The sequence below is a fragment of the Centroberyx gerrardi genome, chromosome 13 (genome assembly GCF_048128805.1).
Source record: "Centroberyx gerrardi isolate f3 chromosome 13, fCenGer3.hap1.cur.20231027, whole genome shotgun sequence".
Classification (NCBI taxonomy): domain Eukaryota; kingdom Metazoa; phylum Chordata; class Actinopteri; order Beryciformes; family Berycidae; genus Centroberyx; species Centroberyx gerrardi.
The window spans coordinates 24,049,112-24,071,816 of NC_136009.1; the positions used below are offsets into that span (position 1 = coordinate 24,049,112).

The window sequence follows — 22,705 nt, forward strand, 5'->3', positions numbered from 1 at the left end:
TACGAGAAACCACTTGGGTATGGTGTGTGTGTTTTATCTTTAGCTTTATTTTTTTGTTGCAGTTGTTTGACACTGTTCATACAATCATCATAAATCCAGAATAGAGAGAAAATATTTTAAACTCTATGGAAACTCAATGGTTTACTCACATTATCAGATGTTATGCAAAAGGACATATTTGCAACCAAGTACTTAACTATGCGGATATCTTTACCTTAGTTTTAAGGGACTTAAAGCACCAGGATTTCTTATTGAGTCCAGAGTATTTTTTCCTGCCAACATCGTCTCATAAGATTTCTCTGGCAGCCACTTTATCCATCCAATACTGTTAGGACAAATTGCTCTGTTTTGTACCTGGATCTGATGGAACCTGTCTGGGTAATGGCAACAGGATTTGGGTCCCTACATTGTGAAATACCAGTAAATATTTCTGAATATTATTGTGGTGCCAGAAATATGCATAATATTTTAAGGAAATAGCTCAATCACAGAGAAAAAGAGTGAAAATGGCAGATGTCAGGGAAGACCTTAATGATCGATTAGTTGACTAATTATTTTTCATGTCTCAGTTGATGGGACGCCCCCCCAATAGCTGTTATTTCTGTCTTTTGGGGCGTCCCTTCTCACTCATGTTCTACATCCACTCCTGTTGAGCCTGAGGGTTCAGTGTGAGCTGACAGGAAGCCACGCAGGGGAAGTTTAGGAGAGCAGAGAAAGTGGTGAGACTGAGGATCCTGGTGCAAAGTTGACCTTCTGTGATGTGTGTGAATTTATGTGACCAGGCTGTGACCGTTTGAGCTGTTTGAAAGGTTTCTATGAGGAATAGCCTGTTACAGTAAATCCACTCCAAGCAGCGCTGGATACCAGGCCACTAGTTGGTGTGACTTCTTGGAGAATGGCGCCATCTGGGGGGGGAATTACAACCAGGACGCCTCAGCTGTCCTAAATCAGCAACTGTTGAGATATTACTCATTCTGTTACAAGTCCTCACAGGTCTTATTTTCTGGTGTGTGCACTTTCTCCACTAAATGGACTGTGGCTACGACAAAGATAGACAAGAGGCTTTAATTATTGCGAAACAGCAACAACGAAAAAGGCAATAAAAATGAACTGAGCTAACAAAAAAGACACTAGAGTAGCACTGTATGTTTTCTTGACAGTTTTATAGGCCTATATGGTTCAGCGCAACCATAAATGGGCATGTTGGGGACTAGGGACTGAAAAGCTTTAATGGTAAGACATAGATATAGTTTAGCGTTGGTGTGGAGGTCTGAACATCCTACGAGTTGGACCCACACTTGGAATCTGAAGCCGTAATTCCTTCATGACATCAACTCTTCCAGCTCCTCCTTTTCTGTCTGGCAAGGGCTCAGGGAAGGTAGCTGCACATGGAAAGTTCTTGAGAGGTAAAATGGGCTAAAAAAAAATACACAGAAAGAATGGCACCGAGTAGAAACCCTTCGCCCAAGATGCATAATACATTCCCCTTGGTTGAACTTTTCATTCATATTTTTATAGTCAGGGCACATATAGGTTCTTATGGACATATCAGTTGGTTATCTAATGGCACTGCCATTCTCTTAAGTAGAAATTTGTACAAATAGTTTATTTTCTTATAATGAAACTAAACGTGTCTTCAAAGCAAAGGCAAACTTTACTTAGACAGCACATTTCATACACATTGTGCTTCACATATAACACAAAAAATACATTATTTGGATAAAAATATGTAAATCTAGGTAAATAAGGATGTATTATAGGAATTAACCTCTATATCTATGATTGTCTGTTGATTGAAGGTTTAGTCACATTTCCAAAGTGTCATAAATCCAGTCACATCCATCAATTATATTTTTGGATTCAGCTTTTCCATAGTCTCTTACTGTAATCCTCCTCTGAGAAACCCACACCCAGAGTCATTTTGAGAATCTCTGCAGCAGATTTTTCCTACCACTGAATAGATGGGGTGGGTCAGCCTGCTAATCCCTCTGCAAGAATTTAAGCAGTGCGGGTTTCAATGGAGAGTTTTAGTGTCCCATGATCTACAGTCAATGCTGTTTCAGAGACTTTTCTGGGGGAAACACTGCTTTAACTATAAGTAAGTTATATTATGCATTCATTTCTTCTTTTTTATATAAATATTGTCCTTACAAAGTATGTATGAGCTTAGAGAATGAACTGTGATTTAACTTTATGGTCCCTTTGAGCATTTCATTCCTGATGAGGCAAAACTTTACACTTCTATTAATCTGTTGTAACTAAGAAATGATTGTGATTATGAAGCTTTACCTGCTGTGTGCTACTGCCATATTCTACCAGATCTTTCCGATTGATGTTTTGTCTGTTGGTCAATTAGTCATTTATTAGTCTATCGGTAGTCACACTTAAGAAATATGGCCCACAGGCTATGGAAGCTCCTTATCTCCCTTTACCTTTTTGCTCCATCTTCTTATCTCTCCATATCAATTTGAAAACGATCCAGTTTCTTGACTCATACATGGAGGATGATGATGGTTGCTTGTCTCACCACAGACAACACGCCCTTGCTATAGACTTGCACAATAATGAAAAGTAGACCACTTCCTCCACCCTTATGTTGCCCAACAATTAATTCATTATTTTTTTTTACACCAAAACACGTCGTACACCATGTGTAACTTCCTCTAATGTTATCTGCAGAACTAGAAGTGTGCGTTCACCCTGCACTGCCATATCCTTCAGTAAAGACACAGTGAACATATTTAGAATGTTAAAAAAGTAGAATTGAAGCCTAAATGTATGTCTTGTCACATGGATTGAACTCAAAGTTTCACCAGGGGGAGGCATAATCTCAAACATCACTGAGCTCTCCACTAGCCTACATGACTGACACATACAGGTTGATACTACAGTGCCAAGTGGAGACTAAATGGGAATGCCTCCACCAGATCATAAAGAGCCTAAGTGATAACAGAATGACCATTATGTCTAAACCCGGCTGTGGTCACTGGAAAACTAAATTCCCAAAAGGCAACCTAACTATAGGATCACTGAAGTATGTTACAGCAATGGAGAGCAATCAGGCTGCTGCTGTGCAGCTTTTACATGCTCAGCTGCACTGTATCCTGCTGGCTGTTTTACCATACAATACTGATACTAATGCTATTACTAATGTTAATGTTAATGCTAATGCAAATAGTAATACCAATACTAATGCTAATACCAAGACTAACCCTAACCCTAGCCAACACTAATACTAAAACAAATACTAATACCAATACTAATGCTAATATCAAGACTAACCCTAACTCTAACCAACACTAATACTAAAACAAATGCTAATGGTAATACTAATATTCTTTAGTATCAATACTGATACTAAAGTGTCAATACTGATACTAAAGTGACACTAATACCAATGCTTATACTAATATTAATGCTAGTGCTAATGGTAATACTAATACTAATATCAATATTGATACTAATGCTAACACAAATACTAATGCTAATACTAATATTAATACTAATGGTAATACTAATGGTAATACTAATGCTAATCCTAATTCTGATACTGATGTTAATGTTAATACTAATACTAATTCAATCATTCATTCATTTTCCAAACCCACTTATTCCTATTCAGGGTCATGGGGGTCTGGAGCCTATCCCAGCATGCACTGGGTCGAAGGCAGGGAGACACACTGGACAAGTTGCGAGTCTATCATAGGGCTCCTAAGACTAATGCTATTGTTAAAGCTGTTAAAGCCAGAATTTGATTGGGAAAAATGAGTCCCACAGGACAGAGAAGACATCCATGGACAAATATTTTAAGAGACTCGTTATAAATTCACACATAAATCTGCCTGCATGGTGCAGAACGACAATTGTAATGCATTGGGAAAACAGAAGACAAGAAGTAATGCATAAGAAAGATCATGTTAGAGAGATACTACATGGTCGTAGGACTGTTGGAAGAACAGAAGCAACACGTATCTAAGGAGAAGACTGAATGGATATGAGAGAGGAATCTGTCCATCCATGTATGCCTGATTGTGTAAGAAGATGACTGTGTAGAGAAGCAGAAGTTCAAGAGGTCATATGAGAAGTGAGAACTGTTTGAGGAGTATTGTATCAGCTGAAAAGATTAGAAGAGAGAGGCTCATGTACGGTTTCCAATATTCATCCCCAAGGCGAAGGAGTTCAAGCTCATGGATATTGGAAGCAATAAATTAGAACGCGGGGTCAATGTAGGGTCAGAAGTAACAAATGTGTTGATATAAGACCAATGAGAATATTAGGGAATAACCCAAGAAAATTGCTTCACAAAGTCTCTTTGCTTGCACAGCTGGTTATCATAAAGACTCCAGATGGCCTGGAAGGAGAAGGTGGTAAGAGGGAAAAAGGTATAAGAGGCAAGTCAAACAGAAAGCAACCAAAAACACTGCTGGGAGAAGATAAGGACACAAGAGGTTAGGCTCCAAGTCTTAGGCTTTTTTGTTGGCATTTTTGCTTTATTTTGATAGTTGACAGTGGCGAAGGACAGGAAGGGGATGACATGCGGCAATAAAGGTTGAAGGCCGAATTCAAACCCAGGACTTTGCGGTACGGTATGTGCCTAACTGAGCCACCAGGACGCCCAATTCAGTTATTTCTAATACTTAAAACATTACATCTGTTGAAGTTGTTTACACTCTTTAAAACAATTTGCCTTTAGCTTTTAATTTCCTTTTCTTTCTTTTGGAAAGAACAACTCTCCTCCTCTACATCTTTTGTTTTTGTCTTCCACACATTGATCTGAATTGCTTGAAGGTTTTAAGGTGGTTGCCTATAATGTTGTCATTTCTGCAGGCTAAGTTTAATCACTGCGGGACAAACTACTGTATGAGTATAGCAGAAATTTAATTGAAATTTAATGAAGTGATAGTCAAAGTCCACCAGGGTTTAGATGGCGATATCACAGTATGTCTAATTTTATTGATACTTACATTGGGGAGACGCATTAAGACGAGTTTGATGGGAGTTTACAGTTTACAGTAAGCTATTAAGTTAGTCGGTACTCTATCTACACTGTTAACATCCATTGGTAAGCACTAACTATTTAGGGGTGAAGTCCTAAGACTCAGTACCCAAGGAATGGGGAGTCAGATTGACTTTGGTCATTTTCAAGACATCTGTGTGTCTAGTTTGGGGCAACAAATTACTTTGATAATTAGTGTGTTTTCAAATGTTGAAAAGTGAAAACGCGTGGTGTACCAAACCAAACCTAACTCTCAGCTGTGTTGAAAACGACATCCGTTTTAAGAGTGGAAACATGATGCTGTGTTTGAGACAGACTTCTTTCTATGGCCTCTTTCATTTGAGATTGTATCAAGCTATTGTAAGACTGATGACTTACACTCTTTGTTCTTTCTATGGGTCAGAGTGGGAAGTCCAAGAATTAATTTTGTTTTTTAAGGAGAGTAGGAAGGCCACTCCCCGTAGGACTTTTTCCTTTTTACAACAGTAGGAAGGCTTAGGGGGGGAAGACTGTAAAACAGACACAGCCAAGGCAGAAGATTGTGTCAGGATTCAGTCCGGTGCCAGCAGACATTTAAGGTTTAAGAGGCGGAGGTCATGACCCACTGCACCATCTCTAGGAACACAGCCATCATTTTTCACTGGGAAGGAGGAGAGCAAAACAGAAGACTTAGGAGGAAAGATTCTTGTGGGATTCAGTCCGGGGGTCCTGCCACCACACCAGTGTTTCAGCACAATAATACACATGCTTATAATGATAACAAAAGATGAATAGTATTGTATTACACGTTCGTTAGACTGTAGTTCCAGTATTTTATGTAATACATACCCCAAAATGTACATAAATCAACCACTAAAGACATGAATCAAATATTTCCAATAACAATGTGTCATAAAACATTTCAAAATCAGATTCACACAGACACACTGCTTCACTTTCCGATTTTACTCTCTATTCTGCTATTCAACCTGGCACAGTGTGACAGACACTCCGAAACACATGAACTCAAATCCAGGATACACCGGCTCAGTGAATCTAGCCTGGACTCTGTGCAGGAGCGTCATGGTGTCGGACACGCTGTAAAACAACAGACTCCCTGCCTTGTGGTCCAGGTACACTCCTATCTTGCCAGCCGCTGGACTCGCTATTCTAGTCGCCACATTCCCATGCCAGAAGGTACAACCCTTCCTCGAGCAAAACAAACTCCACGACTTGTCATTGTGTCCGAAGTGGGCGTCGTTGCCGTCTCCTTTCCTGGCCATGGATTTACAGGCCACTGCGATGTTGACGCCTCCCCCGCTCCACTCGGCCTCCCAGTAGCAGCGACCGGACAGGGCCTGGCGACACAGCACCTGGCACCAGTAGTCAAACCTGTCCGGGTGGTCCGGACCGGAGTGTTCCCTGGTCCGGACCGTCACCGCTCTGGACTCCTGGGACACGCTCAGGTCCCTGTGGGCCGTCCTGGGATCCACAGAGAGCTGCAGGGAATCTGGGAGTGATGGAGGAGGGAGGGAGAGGGTGGGAGGAGAGGGGGAAGTATGATGACAGATGAAGTAAACAGAGGTGTATAAATAGCACGCATAGAACAGATGCTGATTTAGAAGAGTTAATATTAGGAACTTCCTTCTGATGAGTTGCACCCCATTGTGCACAATAATCCATGTCTTGATTGCCAAGAGGACTGAAATACCCTCTTTACCCCGTCTCCTCACCTCCATCCACATCTCCCCTTCATGACGGAAGTAGATTTAATAATTGAAATCAACAAGGAATCACAGTTTTCATCTGGATTTCATCTGGTTGCCTGACTGTTTTATCCACTCAGTGTATACTCACACTTCACTTTCAGCTCAAACAATCAGGCAGTGGATTTTCTTCAAAAGTTGAAAACTGACATTTTTTAGCCATAAAACAGGGCTCTCTATCCAATCTATAAAGAAACTGTATGACTGATATTTTTGTTATGTGATCAACATTTAAGTTTGGAATTTTAAAGGGAACCCGCAATCAACTGTCTTTCTTTCCCATCAGATAAGTTGGGCAATACTTCAAATTGCTTGGTTATACAACTATTGAAGATACTGTAGCCTATATCGTATACAAATTTGTATGAGGAAATTTACAGTTAAATCACAAATTGGCTTGGTGTCCAGGCATGAATCAAACTGTGCAATTGGTTTAAGACAATTCATTTTACAGTTTAAGGATTTTATTTTGAATGGAATAAAGTGCAAATTGAGTTAGTAAGACAGAGTTAGCCCAGTGTTTGTATGAAGCTCTTAGTCACTGAGATTAATCCCCAGGGCTTCCAGAATAGTCTTAATTGAAGTCTGTTTTGACTTACAGTACAGGAACTCTGGTCTGACCCTCGGCTCTGGACTCTGCAGGAGCTTCACCGTGTTTGCTGTGAAGGAAGAAGCATTAAACTGCATAACAATAATAAATGTTATTGTATTATCTTGACCTTACAATAGAAACTTTTACAGTTGAGTCAACACATCAGCAAAATGAGACTTCATTCTTTAACATAGGTTTTGTTGAGATGTTGTTGCTCCCACCTGCTCTGGATATCTTTGGCAGTTCTCTCTTGAATAAATCCTCCAGCCTCTTCTGAAGAGCGGACACAGATGACTGCACCTTGCCGAAATCCAGCAGAGGAACCACCGTGACACTGAGGGACTCTGTGAGCTCGGCCTTCTGGGAAACTGACTGGCAGTTCTGGAGAGTGAAGTTTAGATAGAAAAAGATAAGAACATACCACCAAATGTTCCCTCTAAGCCAATGGTGTCCAGATCTGTGGTATAGAAGAGTCTGGAAGTTTTCATTACAACCAAACTCTACTCCAGGTGATTTGGCACTCTGCCAACGCTATGTAAGTGTCAAGATATACCAGTTCCACATGTCGGATTTTCACCAAAAGTTAATCATTTCTTCTGTGTCCCATTTCCAACTAGTTTCACATCAGGAGATACACACATATTCATGACTAACTGAAATGGCACATCAGATTTGCCTGTTCAAATACTAGCCACTTTTAAGCATTTTAGCCGATTATTATACCATGTGACCAATCAGCACTGTGTTTGTTTAGTGGCCATTAGGGTTGCCATTCAAAAAAAACAGAAAAAGCAATAATGCGTGGTTTGCCTCTTCTTATCTCTGCTGGTAGGCACACAAAATGTGATGGTGTTACCTGAATCTGTTTGGAAGTTACATTTGTGAGAAGCCTCGCCCACCGCCCCCCTCTTTGGCCAAAGAGGGGTGTGAAAAGTTGTGTGAAAAGTTAATGAGTTCTTCCTTGGCCCATGACCAACCTTTCCACAACGTTTTGTGCAAATACATTCAGAACTTGTTGAGATATTCTGCTAACAGACTAACAGACAAACAGACGGAGGTAACCAGAAAGGGAGATACCGATTTTAGTTTTTTTTGTTTGAAAGTGTTGTAAATGTGAAAAACTTTGTGTTGAAAGTGTTGAAATGAAACCCCGCAGACTCCCTGGCACAGGACTGGACAGCACTGGCTCAGAGAGAACATGCATTCCTCCCTGATGAGTAATACTGATGGTGTACAGTCTGGTCAGTAAACCCTTTACTGCTTCACTGGACAACTGGTGGCTCTGAAGAATTCCCTTCTTCACTGATCTACTAAGTGAAGTCCATTGATTAATGCACCAACACTGCCAAATTTTTAAAAGGTTCTCACTCACACAAATTATTTTCTAATGACCAAATCCAATCCAAAGTGACAAAATGATGGAAAACATTAGCATTTATATTGATTTCCCCCACTTTTCTGTTATATATCAAAAGCTAAAGCTATTTTCTAACATTTACTATGGAATGAATGCAATATCATTAACAATGGGGAACAATTTTCATCATTTCTTTTCATAATATTCTTCAAAATGATCAAATGATGGAATCTAGTATAATGTCAAGGAATATTTGTATAAATGAGGTCCTTGGTGAGTAATGGACACTAAATAGAAATCAGTGCAGCCACCTGGAGAAAGTAGATGTGGTCGTCAGTGTTGGTGAGTTTCTCCAGCTCAGCGTCTCTCCTCTTCAGCTGGACCAGCTCCTGCTCCAGTTTGTCCAGCAGCTGCTGAGCCTGGCTGACGGCCGTCTCCTCCTGACCTCGGATCAGCTCCCTCACCTCGCCGCGTCTCCTCTCGATGGAGTGGAGGAGCTCAGTGAAGATCCTCTCACTGTCCTCCACCGCCGCCTGGGCTGAGCGCTGCACGGAGGTTCAGAGAGAGGTCAAAGGTTGAAATGTTGTTGACACACCAAAACTCCAGATATCCACCGTTTGAAAACTGTGACACCTACTTTTACAAAATGAGTGGTAGCATGAACATAAAACTCAGTACGGAATATGATTGAAGTTATCATCTATATTAACAAGATACTAACATTTTAGAAGATGTGATCATTTATATATATATATATTTATATTTTTAAATATTGAGCAATGCACGGGAAATAACATTTTCAAAAACGGATATGTCAAGTTTTAGAATCCATTAAATACTCTAATCCACTTTATTGCTTCTCTTCTGAATCTATGAAAAGGACAATACAAATGAAGACATGTTTCAAGCTTCATATTGGAACACAGCTACCAAGCAGTGCTGGGTTTCATTAATCAACCATAAAGTCCTGTTCTTCTTAAGGACAGGCATTAATAGAATGAAGGCAATAGATTCTGTTTAAATCTGTGTGGGGGAAGTGAATCAGTAACACTCTCCCTTCCCTAAACTACTTCAATGCCCTTGAGCAAGGCGCTTAACCCCCAGCTTCTCCAGTGGATCTGGGACGCTCCCAGGTGTGAATGTGTGTAACTGGAAGAGCGTGAAGCAGGTTGTTGCTGAAAAACAGAATGCACGCTCAGCACATCTTCCCTGGATAAATAAAAGATATAAAAGCAAACAAAAAGAGAATGTAGTGCGGCTTGGCAGGGTTTCAAAGCTGCCTCATACTTGGCACTTCAACAGAGGAATCGCCAATCAGGGCGGTGAATCACCTTGAGGGACTCCAGGATCCGTCTCAGCTCCGCTAACTCCTTCTCCTTGGCCTGGACCCCCTGCCTGCTGCTCCTCCTGCTCCGCCCCAGCTGCCTCTGGACACACACACACACACACACACACACACAATAAGCTACAGTACGTTTTGCAGGATTTTGCACACATCGTTGCACACATGCATACGCACATTCCTGCATGCAAACGTGCAGGTGCACTCACGCACACGAGCGCACACAGATACATGCATGCATACACACACAATAGAGTGATTACACAGCAAAAAATGACAAGCTGTCCAGTGATTTTAACTTTTGTCCAGACCTATCAAGCCTATTTCATGATATTTCTAGTCAAATTATCTCACTGCACTGGCAGATAATCTTGCTGGTTTCAATAAATTTCACTTGATACACGCCAAAATTACTTCTTTCAAGAAATCATCATAAAACAATGAAGAAAATCTTGAAACAAGAACCCTTCTCCAACACAAATTCACTTTTACCAAGTAAATGTCCTGAAACAAAAGACAAAAGTAAAATTTGTTGAAGCCGGTAAAATGATCTGCCAGTGCAGTAAAACGATTTCACTAAAAAAAATCCTAAATATCCTTGATAAGTCTGGATACAAAATAAAAGAATTCAACAAGTTTGTCAGTTTTTGCAGTGTAGTGGGGCATTCTGACATCTTATCCTTCTCTGGTTGACTCCCTCTCTGTATTATCAGATCCTGTGGTGACGAAAGTTGAATTTGTGTTTTGTCTGCAAAACATTTCCTAACCAAAAGACTGCAGAAGTCTCTCAGGAGCTGTACATCACATCAGATCAGTTTCAAAAAGAGGAAGGTGCTTTGCATATGGAAACTTGGAGTGCATTCAAACTAACAGACTGTTCAAAGGCTATATGCCAGTATCAGGACACACACACACACACACACACACACACACTATCTCATGTTGAATAACAAATGTGAAGATTGCTATCATCTTGCAGCCCCAAAGGCAGATGGGGAGCGGCTAACATTTGACTATGGGAATGGAAATCAGTCTTTATGGTAGGAACACACATCTAACTGTTACATTTTGATGGCCCTAAGTCTGATACTTATCAGGGAAATGTTCTTACAGGTGAAACTATATAGCCTGATATCAATTCATGAGTTCCTCAGTTCAACATGGGGATAGCGGTGTGTTTTCCCTCCCGCTTCCTTTTGGGATAACGATGGCCTACAGGCTGATAAAGTGGGCTTGTGATTGGATGGTTGCTGTTTTACATCCTCAAACCCCCTGACTGTCCTGGGAACAGGCTGGTAAAAATGAATGAGTAATACTCTCCTCCTCATCAGCAACTACCCTGAAGTGCCCTTAAGCCCCAGCTGCTCCAGTGAAGCTGCTCAGCGGCTGACAGTAGACGACTGTGTGTAAATGTAAACATGAAGCAGGGTGATGCTGAGAGCGTGCATAGTCGACAAACCATCTATGCATACATTAAGGTAAAAAATTAAAAGTGAAAAAAAAAGAAAGGTTTCACTTTTCTTACATAATAAGTAGCTTTCTCTACCTCTGTCACATTGCCCATGTCCAAAATATAGAAAGTGCCAAATAGACTATATCATAGAATGTCATTGTATGTATTGCATCAATTGATAAAATGTTTACAGGTAAGAAAAGTTTTTAAGTGTCAAAGTCCTTGCACACAACCAGTCTAACTTGATGATGGATCTATCAAACATCAATGAAAAAATCAGAAGATCGCACAAAAAAATTACAAATCACAAATCTTAATTCATTGCAAACCTTCAGAGACAGAAAACTTGTAGCCGAAACCTTTGTTATTTGTTCCCCTGCTGCTGCTTTTTGCAATAAATTTATTAAAAATAATTTTGAGTGTGATCCTGATAAAGAGAATAAATCCTATACAGTTCTTATAAAACATCTCACTTCAATAGAAACAAAGAAGCAAACTGCTAACTGCACTTTTGCATTATACACAAACAATACCAGTTGATTTTATATTGTTTGTGTATAATGCACTTATAGCTTTCTATGTTTTTGTTTGTTGTTGTCCTTTATTATCAGATTTTGTTGCTTTGTATTATTGTTGTCATGTGTTAAGGTTTGTTACTGCCCATGTCCATGTACATATTATATACATTTTGGGTGACTTTGAGTTAATTAATGAATGGAAAAGCATCCATCCACCAGTCAGTCAGTCAGTCATGCAGTAAGACAGATGATCAGTTACCTGTCTCTCGGCTCTCTCGGCAGCAGCTGGCACAGCGTCGTGCCCCTTGTGCTCCTCCACCACACACAGCACACACACACACTGCCGGTCGGTGCGGCAGTAAATCTCCAGCAGCTTATCATGATGGGGGCAAACCCTCTGCTGAAGCTGCATGCTGGCTTCCACCAGCGCGTGCTTCCTCAGGGCCGGAGACTCCTGGTGGGATCGCAGGTGGGTTTCACAGTAAGACGCCAGACACACCAGACACGACCTCGCGGCTTTAGAGGCCCCGGCCGGGCAGAGATCACACCCGACGTCTCCAGGGCCAACAGAGCTGTGAGGCAGAGACTCCTGGACCTCCATCCTGGATAGTTTCTCCACCATCTCAGCCAGGATGGTGTTTCTCTTCAGGATGGGTCTGGGGCTGAAGGTCTGCCTGCACTGCGGACAGCTGCTGGTCTTGGAGGGATCGTCTGCGCCCCAGTAGCTGCTGATGCAGCCCATGCAGTAGCTGTGGCCACAGGGGATGGCCACTGGCTCCTTCAGCGTGTCCAGGCAGATGGGGCAGCAGAACTGGTCCCGGTCCAGCGGGGAGACTGTGTGGGCCATGCCGGGACAGAGTGGAGGGCTGCTTCGCTCTGACAGGTGCTGATATATCACAGAGAGATGACTACATTATACAAAGCAGTCACCTGCAACCACACCTCCCAAGTGGTGAGCTTCTGTGTGTTTGTGTGTGTGTGTGTGTGTGTGTGTGTGTGTGTGTGTGTGTGTGTGTGTGTGTGTGTTGTCTGTGCCTGTTTGTGTGGCTGTGTGTGAGTGTGTGTGTCTATATTAAGTAGGTGAGTCAGAGCAGAGAAATAACTTTTTTTTAGACTATATTTTGCCATTTTTTCCTTTATTTGTTAGTTCAAAGTGGAGAAAGACAGCAGACAAACGTCCCAGGCCAGATGTGAACCCAGGACATTACGGGTGATAAGGATTTTTTTCCATATTGACAGCTTATGCAAGATCGCATTAAATAATCAAATTGATGTTCATCATATTGAACTGCATGGTAATGTTAAGTGTGATCAAACAAAAGTGTGGTCAAACAAGACTGAAATTATCAATGAATATTCCTAACATAATTGTGTATCATAATATCATCATATCATCACAATAGGACAAATAATAATTGATAATATTGAATAATTGCCCAGCTCTAGAGGATAGACTTAGCCCACTGGCGTATCAATCTGTTTATCTATTCAGTCTGATTGCAGATGTGCTCATACAGATGGGGCAGTGAGGAAGACTTTTGTCGAAATGTCGTAGGACTATTGTAGGACTATTTTTGTGTTACTAATAAAATAAAAAAGTGTAGAGTCGAGCATGTTCCTCTTCTTTTGTTTCCTTAGCCAACTGAGCCACCAGGACACTCCAGAGAAGAGAAATTAAAGTAATTAAAGTTTATCCATACATTCATTAAAGGGGCCCTACTACAGGAATTCAAATTTCCCTCTATTTATATACATATACTGTATGATTAAAGATGTAGACAGTGTTAAAGTGTTTGTTTGAGTGGTTAAATTTAAAGTCTATTTTTACAGGCAGTTTCAGACAAACTCTAGTTAACGCATCACAACTGGACTTTGTCCTGATTGGCTCCCTTCACTGAATCCTTCCAATCAGGCGGGTTTGCAGCATTTGAACTGACACAGCCACTGGAAAGCCTCCAATCAGCAGGCTTACCTCATATGAACTAGAGGAGCTGGTGTTGTCGGCCAATCAGGGTCCAGTATGTGACTGTTCTGCCTGAGAGTCTGCAAATTAATTTAATAAATACCTTTTTAATGAAACTACATTTATTTGCAAAACATCATGAAGAACATTATTCTTATCCTGAGCCACAGAATATTTTTTTTTAAAAATCATAAAAACTGGATAATACGGTACTTTTAACAAAACCAAAATGCGACAATACAATAATATTAATATTAATACGACCACACACACTCCTCTTTACCATGTGGTTTTATTGAAACACTGGATTACATTTTCCTACAACACTGATGTGGGATGCACACTTAAAACACGAACAGTGGAATATAAAAAAGTTAAAGAATGTAACACTAACATCAAGAAAAAGAGAGGCATCTTTTTTATCTCTCTGTCAGAGGAATTTTTACAGCAGTACAAAACCAATGGGCCCAATTGAGATCGTATATTAGTTTAGTGGTGTGAGTTAGACACTGATAGATGCTTTGATATTTGGAGGCACCAACATACAGAGAGTTGGATCACACATATAAAATACTAACATTAAGTGCACATTAAACCATAATTGTCTTTTTTTTTTAAATCCACAATCTTGCATAATGTTCTTGCCACATATATATTCTTGTCATTGATTGTAGCTTGTAGATATACATACGATATCATAACATGAGCAAAAAGCTAGCCTAGCATTCCTCATTACATCATGTAAACTATTTATTTTTTGTACTACTTCAAGTCTTGAAACATTGGAGCCGTATAAAAATCCTCAAATTAATTATACAATTGATGAATTATACAACTGGATCAGTGAAAACACCCTCAGCACTGCGTACTGTAAGGAAAAACAAATTGGAAATGAGCTATTTTGAAAAAGAAACATATTTGCCATTGATCAAATTGTAATGAGGGATTACTTTAATGAAATGATAATAACAAAACAACAGAAATTCATCTTTCTTTGGACTTTTCTTTTCTTTTCTTTTGGACTTCAGTTTGTATGGCAGTCAAATCTTTTCTTCCTATCAATGAACTTGATCTTGGCTCTGGACATACAGGATGATTGTTTCCTACATTTTCTCCTTTGGCATTGAATAACAGAAATACTGCTCGGCAGTCTCTTTATGGCTGAAATCAAATTGAAAACAGACTTAAGGCAGAACATTGACATATATATATATTATGCAAAAAAAACCAAAAAAAAAAACCCCAAAAAAACAGTAAGCCGCCATTTACTTTGGTTTCTCTTCATTCCTCATCACTGACTACGTTTACATGCACACAGTATTCTGGGTGTTAGCTTGTATCCTGGTTAAGGCCTCATTCATTCTGTTAACATGCACACTCATATCCAGATCACAAATATCCCTGTGTACATGGAGAAATTGACTATTTCTAGCATTACAACGGGACGCAAGCTTGCACTGATCTGAAAAACCAACAGTAAACAGGAGAAGGTATTTACATGCCTTAGATCACATTGGCACGTACCAGCAATCACATTCAGGTCTCTCATAATGGAGATAGGAGTTTATCCAGGTCTTTGGAAACATTTAAATGCACCGACTCATGAACATAAAACCTACGTATTTAAAGGGAATATTGTTGTACATGTAAACATAGCCAGTGACTTCAACCTCTCCATCTTTCTCTCGCTCTCTCTCTCTCTAATAACGCCCTTTCTCTCCTCCGTTATCTTTCCCCCCCCCCTCAGGCGCTGACGAACACCAGGCGGGCGGAGTAGATGAGGTCGGCCAGGTAGAGGATGAAGTTGACGGCGGTGAGCACGGCCACCGCCATGAGCTTATCCCAGACGCACAGCCCCATCGTGCTGCTGCAGGAGTAGGGCCTGTCTTTCATCCCCCCGTGCTTGGGGTCAAAGTTGAAGATGGGCCAGATGATGGTGACCGACAGGTAGAGGACCACGGCCAGCAGGGCGTAGGCGGAGAGGAAGCGGGCGAACGGGAACGGGAGGCAGCCGGTGCACTCGCCCACGCAGAGCACGATGATGGCCGCCGACAGGATGAAGCAGATGCAGTAGATGGCCATGCAGTACTTGAGCGCCTCGTGGCGGTCGTACACCACCGGGTCGCTGATGAAGACGAAGATGACGCAGGCGATGAACGTCTCGCAGACCTTCAGCAGGCCGGGGGCGGTGGCCATGTAGCCGGCCACCTCACCGGGACGCGCCTTGCTGATGCTCACCTCGCTGATGTAGGTGATGGTGGCCAGGCAGGAGAAGACGGTGGACACGATGCGGTAGTCGCGGATCTCGCTGCGGCCCGTCGAGCCCTTGAGGAAGTAGAGGGGGAAGATGATGGAGGCGGACAGGCAGAGGAGGGCGGCGTAGCAGGCGAAGGTGATGGGGAAGTTCTTCCAGGAGACGGGGGCTCGGGCCTGCAGGCCGAACAGCTCCACCAGGAGAACCAGCAGGGTGCCGGCGAAGCTGAAGGCCCAGCAGAAGATGCACCAGTCGCCGGTGCCGTGGTGGAGCCTGCCGCCGTGCACCGCCACCGAGAAGGCCACGCACGAGAAGATCAGAGCCGCCAGACGTGTCCATAGGAGGGGGTTGGAGTGGAGGACTACAGGCATGATGGGAGATGTAGTAGGACGCCGAGCCGATGAGAAGAGCGGAACAGGGGAAAAGTTTCTGTGGATTTGGCTCTCTTCTTTATTTCCTCTTGTGCGGACGCGTTGGATTCACGTTCCTCTGGATTCACCCTCAGCCACTTACACAGAGAGAACTGTAAAAAACAGATAAAAGAGAGAATTGGTCAGCAACACATTCAGTATTAATCATTATAGGTGTGATTTTTCTGTGTCTTCTTCTGAGACGTCCAGATGGAGAAATACAAGTGACCACATGAGGGCAACAGCTTGCCGGCTCTGTAGGCCTACATGCCATTTGCTGAAATACACAATGCTGCCATTGTATTTTTATGAATGGCTGAAAAAACAAGGGAAACAATGGAAAAAAAAACAACAATTTCAAATCCAAATCATGAAGGCAGCGCTGTAATCTTAATTAATCTTAATCGGCAGATGAATAACTGGTCGAATTAACGTTTACATCTCGATTTCTCTTCCGTTCTCTGCTTCATATCAGAGTCAAGGCTGCTCTCTCAACAGCATTCCTGCGCCGCAGCCTGTGTCGCTCTGACATTCCTCCGTACACACATCCTTTTAGACGGGCGTGGCGCCGGGACCTCCACCGACCCCACAGCGTGTCTGTCATCACCAGGACCCTCCTCCCTCGCTCCCTCGTTCCCTCGTTCCCTCATCCACTCCCAACCCCTTCATCTAAACTTAACAAGCCATTTCATCTTGTGTTAGAGTCTTAAAATCTTTCTTAAAGGAGAAAACCTCTCTTGGATGCGCTGTTATATATCATCAATCTGTGATGTTCAATGCATTCCAGGAGTTATTTTGTGATAAAGTGTTGTAATTTGCTTTTTTTTGGTGTGCCCACTTTCCCTCAACCTGCCTCATCTACTTTCACTTCAGTTAGTGATTTCCTACGTTTCCCAGAATCACTTTCAACAACGCCCAGAGAATGGGTGTGAACTCGTTTCAATCAACTGTGCTGTGGGTTTTACGCGTAGGTGGAGAGAGTAATAGCGATAACGATACCAGAGTAAGAGCAAGAGATTGGGTTTTTACAGCTATGAAAAAGCGAGAGTCGCGCGCATTACTCAAAACACAACATGTCTTGTCGCCGCATTGCATTCTGGTCTATTGAAGCTACTGTTGGTGGAGAAATCTGCCTCTTCTACGATGGATTTCTCTCTGTATGATTGCTGAAAATGGCGGCTCAAGAAGGAAGCCCTCGCTGTTTGATCCTGAGGGACTGACACCAAAACCTGACGTTTACCGCTGATGTTTTAGATCGCTGAAACATTTTCTGCTGTCAAACTCCCATGTAGCTGCACTAGAAATATCTCGATGTGGCGTTACATCGTCTACATTTGGCCATTTATCCATGAGAATAAGAAAAATCCACCACCAAACAACATAATGAGCCCAAAAATACAGGTACGTTTTAAATACAATATGCCATTGGACTAAGACTGGTGGTGTGCATGCGATCAAATAAGACAAGCATGTCTTTGTCCGAATAAAGACGAGCATGTCCTTGTCCGGTTTCCGTTACGTTTAGATAATCTCACTTGTTTTCAATGCAGTGTCACTTGTTTACGGTCTTGCAGCAAATGCCATTGTCTCGAAAAAATGCAGATTACCCAACTAGTACCAAGATTTTGTTACTCAATTCAAGAAAAGCCTTGGATCAAGTCATTCAGCACTGGAGAAAAGTTAACTTATTACACCATGTCAACAGATGCTTTTCTTGGCTGTAAGAAAAATAAGATTTTAAGTCTCAAAAACAGATTAAAACAACAACACAATAACAATTTACGGTGGACATTTTTACAGTGCAGAAACACTCTGACTCAACTGACTATACACCCCCCCCCCCCCCACACACACACACACACACACACACACACACTTGGCTCCACAACTGCTGCAGTCCATGCTCCCAGTTTACATAGAGGGACAGTTATAAACAAGGTGAAAACGCCTGTTTACATTAGTATTATTAAACACCAAGGAAACCATCGGAGACGGGGTGGGGGGTGGGGGGGGTGGGGGGGGTGGGGGTGGGGGTGGGGGGTGGGGGGGGTGGGGGGGTGAGAGCTGAACATGGCCAGGGAATGAAGACAACGAGGGACAGAAGGGCGAACAGACAGAGAGAGAGAGAGAGAGAGAGAAGTGAAGAAAGTCAAAACCGTACAGCTGCAGAATGACTAACTTAAAGCGGAGAGGAAGGGAGGGAGAGAGGGAGGGAGGGAGGAGTGTAAAAAAGAGGGAGGAATACGGGGGAAGCCCTGTGCCTCGGCCGCAGGACGACACATAGTTTAAACACAATGATGGAGTGGAATAGCAGAGGAGTGAGTCACCAGGGCCCCTCTCTCTCTCTCTCTCTCTCTCTCTCTCTCTCTGCCCCTCCCTCACCCCTCTTTTCCCTCTCTTTCTCCCCTTTTTTTTTTTTTTTTTCTTTTCTTGTAAGATTTTCCAACTTGCTGATGTATTCCAGATGTGCTGCAGTCTGGCCGCTGCTGAACAACTGGTAACTTTGTCATATTTGCCAACTTCTTTCCTTTCCTTTCCTTCTTTCCCCTCCTTATAGTCTCATTTAGCGGCTACTCCCTCACTTTTCCATCCCCCCTCTCTCTCTCTCCCTCTCTCCCTCTCTCTCTCTCTCTCTCTCTCTCTCCCGGCTCAATACTCCCACTCCAGCTTTAAAGGATGGGTACCAATTATGTTTCATGTAAACCACTCAAAATAAACGTATACGGAGGGCCGTAATGGAAAAATCAATCCCCACTCCCGCCATTACTTGCTGCTTATGGAATCAAGTCAGGAAAAATGGGAAGGGGGGGGGGAAGAGAGGAAAATGGCAGAGAAAAAAAAGAGAGAGAGGGAGAGCCCCGGTGTGGAAAGTGCCGTTTCGCAGCACAGCATGGAAAACACAAACAGGGGCACTTCCTTTAATAAGGAGAGGGACCCAAAATAGGTTCACACTTCGGCCTGCAGCAGGACAGCAAACAGGATGTGACAGAACCACGCTCTTTTGCACAGTCACTTTTCGCATAAACAGCAGGAGAGCGCTTACACAAACACACACACACACACACACACACCCACACCCACGCCTACACACACACTCGTGCACACACACACGCGCCTCGGGGCTGAGATGGTCAGCAAGGAGTGTTTGTCTCGGGCAGAGAGGTCACGTGCGTTGGTTGTTTGGTTGTCATGACACAACATCAGTAACTCGATTTCACCCATAATCCACTTAGGGAGGATCCGTGGGCCGAGACACAAGACAGGCTCTGTCGGCAAACCGTCCCAGAATCCCACAGTGATAGGGAGACAGACAGAGAGAGAGAGAGAGAGAGAGAGAGGGAGAGAGATGGTAGCTTAATATCAACATTAGGGTTCGACCGATACGGGTTTTTGAAGGCCGAGGCTGACTGTTATCGTTGTATTTGACCTTATTCATGCCAAAAAATTCCAAATATTCAGTGTTTTCCCCCAGAATTTTCTTCTTATCAGGGTGAAAAAGCCTCTGAAACAGCATTCAGACCATCATGGGACACTAAAACTCTCCACTGAAACCCAGACTGATGAAATTCTTTTAGTGTTATAGCAGCTCTTTAAAGGCAGAGTGACTCACCACACCTACTGAATGGCGGGAGAAACTCTTGGGTATGTTACTGCCTTTAATTAAAGAATTAAAGAAAATATAAATTCATTCCAGGTTTTCCAGACTGTTTTCATGTAGCTGTGGTTAGGAAGAAAACTCTATGACACTGATATCTGATATTTAATAAAAGGCCAATATCTGCCCAATATATTAGCAGACCAATATATCGGTCTGCCCCTAGTCGATATGAATATGAATGTTGAACCATGAGGATCTTGTTATGGCAGTGGGAATTTTGCCATATGGTCTATTGCTTATCAAAGCTGCCCTCTGTGAACCAGTTATATTCCAGTCTAAATCAATATTTAACCTATAAAAGCTGAAGAAAAAAACAGGGATGTTAACCACAGTTGATCCCAAGCGCACACAACATTTAACCACATCAATTAAAGCCCAGTTTCCCCCCACAGAGAGACTCGAAAGGCTCGTGAACCCCGTCCGTCCCGTCCGCGTGACAGCTGCGCGCTCTTCCTCCAGAGGTTCATGCTTCATTCATTGACAGCGGAGAGGTGGGTGTGCCCCATGCCGCACCCTGCTCCCCCACAACACACTACTACACATTAACAACTTCAAACACACACACAAAAAAAAAAGAACTACACTCATCCTCGAATCATCATTTTTTAGAAGGATACAGGCAGATATCACAGCAAAAAAACAACAAAAAAAACACGCAAATGTTTGTAAATCTGGAAATTATAGCCTAACGCAGAAAATCCCACAGTTGTATCACAGAAAATACCGTAAAGTACAATATAAAGTCGTTATAAACTCTATCGGGTACCACAGACACAGCTGAAGTCGCTATGGGAATACTATAGCGATTTTCCCCCATTTACTCTCGACTAACTCTACGCCTTTCCAAACTCGCTTCAAACTCAGACAATGATGTCATTACAAAAACATGTCAAACAAAGTGTCCACTGTGTAACACTGGGCAAATGAACTCCAACCTGCGCAAAAAAAAACCAATAAAAAAAATAAAAACCCAATCATCCTGACTGGTGTTCAACTCTCCCAAGAGGCATGCAGGTAAGCAAGTTGCAACAAGTTGCTGCCAAAAGAGACATTTCCCTGCACGAACTCACTCACTCAAACACTCAGTGTGTTCCTGCAAAATCACGAAAAGCACAATTTCTCCAAAAAGTGTTTTACCTTCCAGACACTTTGCTCCTGCTACTCTTTGTCCTCCGGGGTCCTCAGTGGTAGAAAATGGTAGATTGGAGGTCCTCGGCTCCCTGTCCTGACTTACTACCCTCTCTCAGCAGCGGCTCCCCGCCCAGCAAACCAAATTAGGCATCAAATGTCTGCACCGTTATTCACATCTCCCTGCTGCACGTCACCTCCCATCCCTCCTCCAGCGGCTCAGGCCACTTTTCTATCACTTGTTAATACAAGGAACCAGGGAGGAACCCGATTTACCACCTTTTCAATTCACTGGAGAGTTTACCAGCTTTTTATGCTGACAAATTCATAGGGCATGTACTGTATATATCATGGTAAGCAGGAAAAAAACAGAATGAATGCTAACTTTTTATAGAGCAAACTGCAAGATATATATTTTATTCATCTGAATGAACAGGCAACACCTGGACACAACCTCCAATAACACTATTTAACTCTAACTAATAACTGTTTAACTGTTAACTGTTAGTTCAAAATTATTTATATTTGTGTGTATGTATTGCAATAATTCATAATTATTGTATGTACAGTATGTAAAAGTAATTATACAATTCTGATATTATTATTCACCAATATCCAGTGTAAATGAGACTTGATCTGTTGATCTGTTGTATAATTTATATAGGCCTAATATATAATTATTATTAATTATATTTTTTTAAATATTATTTTGTCTTACATTTGTTGTATTTGTTGTTAAAGCTCATTGGATTGAATTGAATTGAACTGAATTGAAACTGTTTTATCATTGGTTTTCTTCTGTTTTATTTTACTGTATGTGCAGCAGAATTACAGAATTACTATCAGCGCGCCTGAAGAATGCGGAATATTTTTTCAACTCCAGTCTGAATCATGTTATTCTGTCATTTATTTGTATGTGTTGCTTAGCAACGGCGACAGTATAGCCCCTAGTAACCGTTTTTATTTACTGGGTGAAGGTGACGTGTGTTTCCTGACCGGGTTAAAAAAAAAAAAAAAAAAAAAAGATCATCAAATCTGAGAGAGAGAGAGAGAGAGAGAGAGAGAGAGAGAGAGGAATGTGTCCACTTCATATCACATGCGCATTCTTATGATAACTACAAGATTGCTTTAATTTGCTTCATTCCGTCATTAAGATCCATAATAGGCAGATAGGAGACTCACACACTTGCACAATAGCAAATGTTGCTACATGGTAAAAGGCCTATTGTGTACAGGTTGTGTGTGTGTGTGTGTGTGTGTGTGTGTGTGAGGGAGAGAGAGAGAGAGAG

The 22,705-nt window shown here is 42.1% G+C and overlaps 2 protein-coding genes across 2 annotated transcripts; both read right to left on the bottom strand.

The window, feature by feature from the left end:
* Nucleotides 1–5,093: 5,093 nt before the first annotated feature.
* Nucleotides 5,094–12,850, bottom strand: ftr66 (finTRIM family, member 66). The gene is made up of 6 exons (XM_071921644.2): nt 12,263–12,850; nt 10,022–10,117; nt 9,002–9,235; nt 7,555–7,714; nt 7,341–7,400; nt 5,094–6,485 (listed from the first exon to the last, which is right to left on the bottom strand). The coding sequence occupies exons 1-6, from the start codon at nt 12,848–12,850 to the stop codon at nt 5,956–5,958; spliced, it is 1,668 nt and encodes a 555-aa protein (XP_071777745.2). The 3' UTR covers nt 5,094–5,955.
* Nucleotides 12,851–14,242: 1,392 nt separating this feature from the next.
* Nucleotides 14,243–21,546, bottom strand: myadmb (myeloid associated differentiation marker b). Its single transcript, XM_071921619.2, has 2 exons — nt 21,426–21,546; nt 14,243–16,743 (listed from the first exon to the last, which is right to left on the bottom strand). The coding sequence occupies exon 2, from the start codon at nt 16,589–16,591 to the stop codon at nt 15,710–15,712; it is 882 nt and encodes a 293-aa protein (XP_071777720.1). The 5' UTR covers nt 16,592–16,743; nt 21,426–21,546; the 3' UTR covers nt 14,243–15,709.
* Nucleotides 21,547–22,705: the final 1,159 nt, after the last annotated feature.

Coding starts and splice junctions, on each gene's coding strand:
- ftr66 (XM_071921644.2), bottom strand. CDS start 12,850: ATGGCCCACACAGTCTCCCCGCTGGACCGGGACCAGTTCTGCTGCCCC. Junction 9,236..10,021: donor GGATCCTGGAGTCCCTCAAG/GTGATTCACCGC, acceptor ACCTCCGTGCAG/CGCTCAGCCCAGGCGGCGGT. Junction 7,401..7,554: donor GCCAAAGATATCCAGAGCAG/GTGGGAGCAACA, acceptor CTTCCTTCACAG/CAAACACGGTGAAGCTCCTG.
- myadmb (XM_071921619.2), bottom strand. CDS start 16,591: ATGCCTGTAGTCCTCCACTCCAACCCCCTCCTATGGACACGTCTGGCG.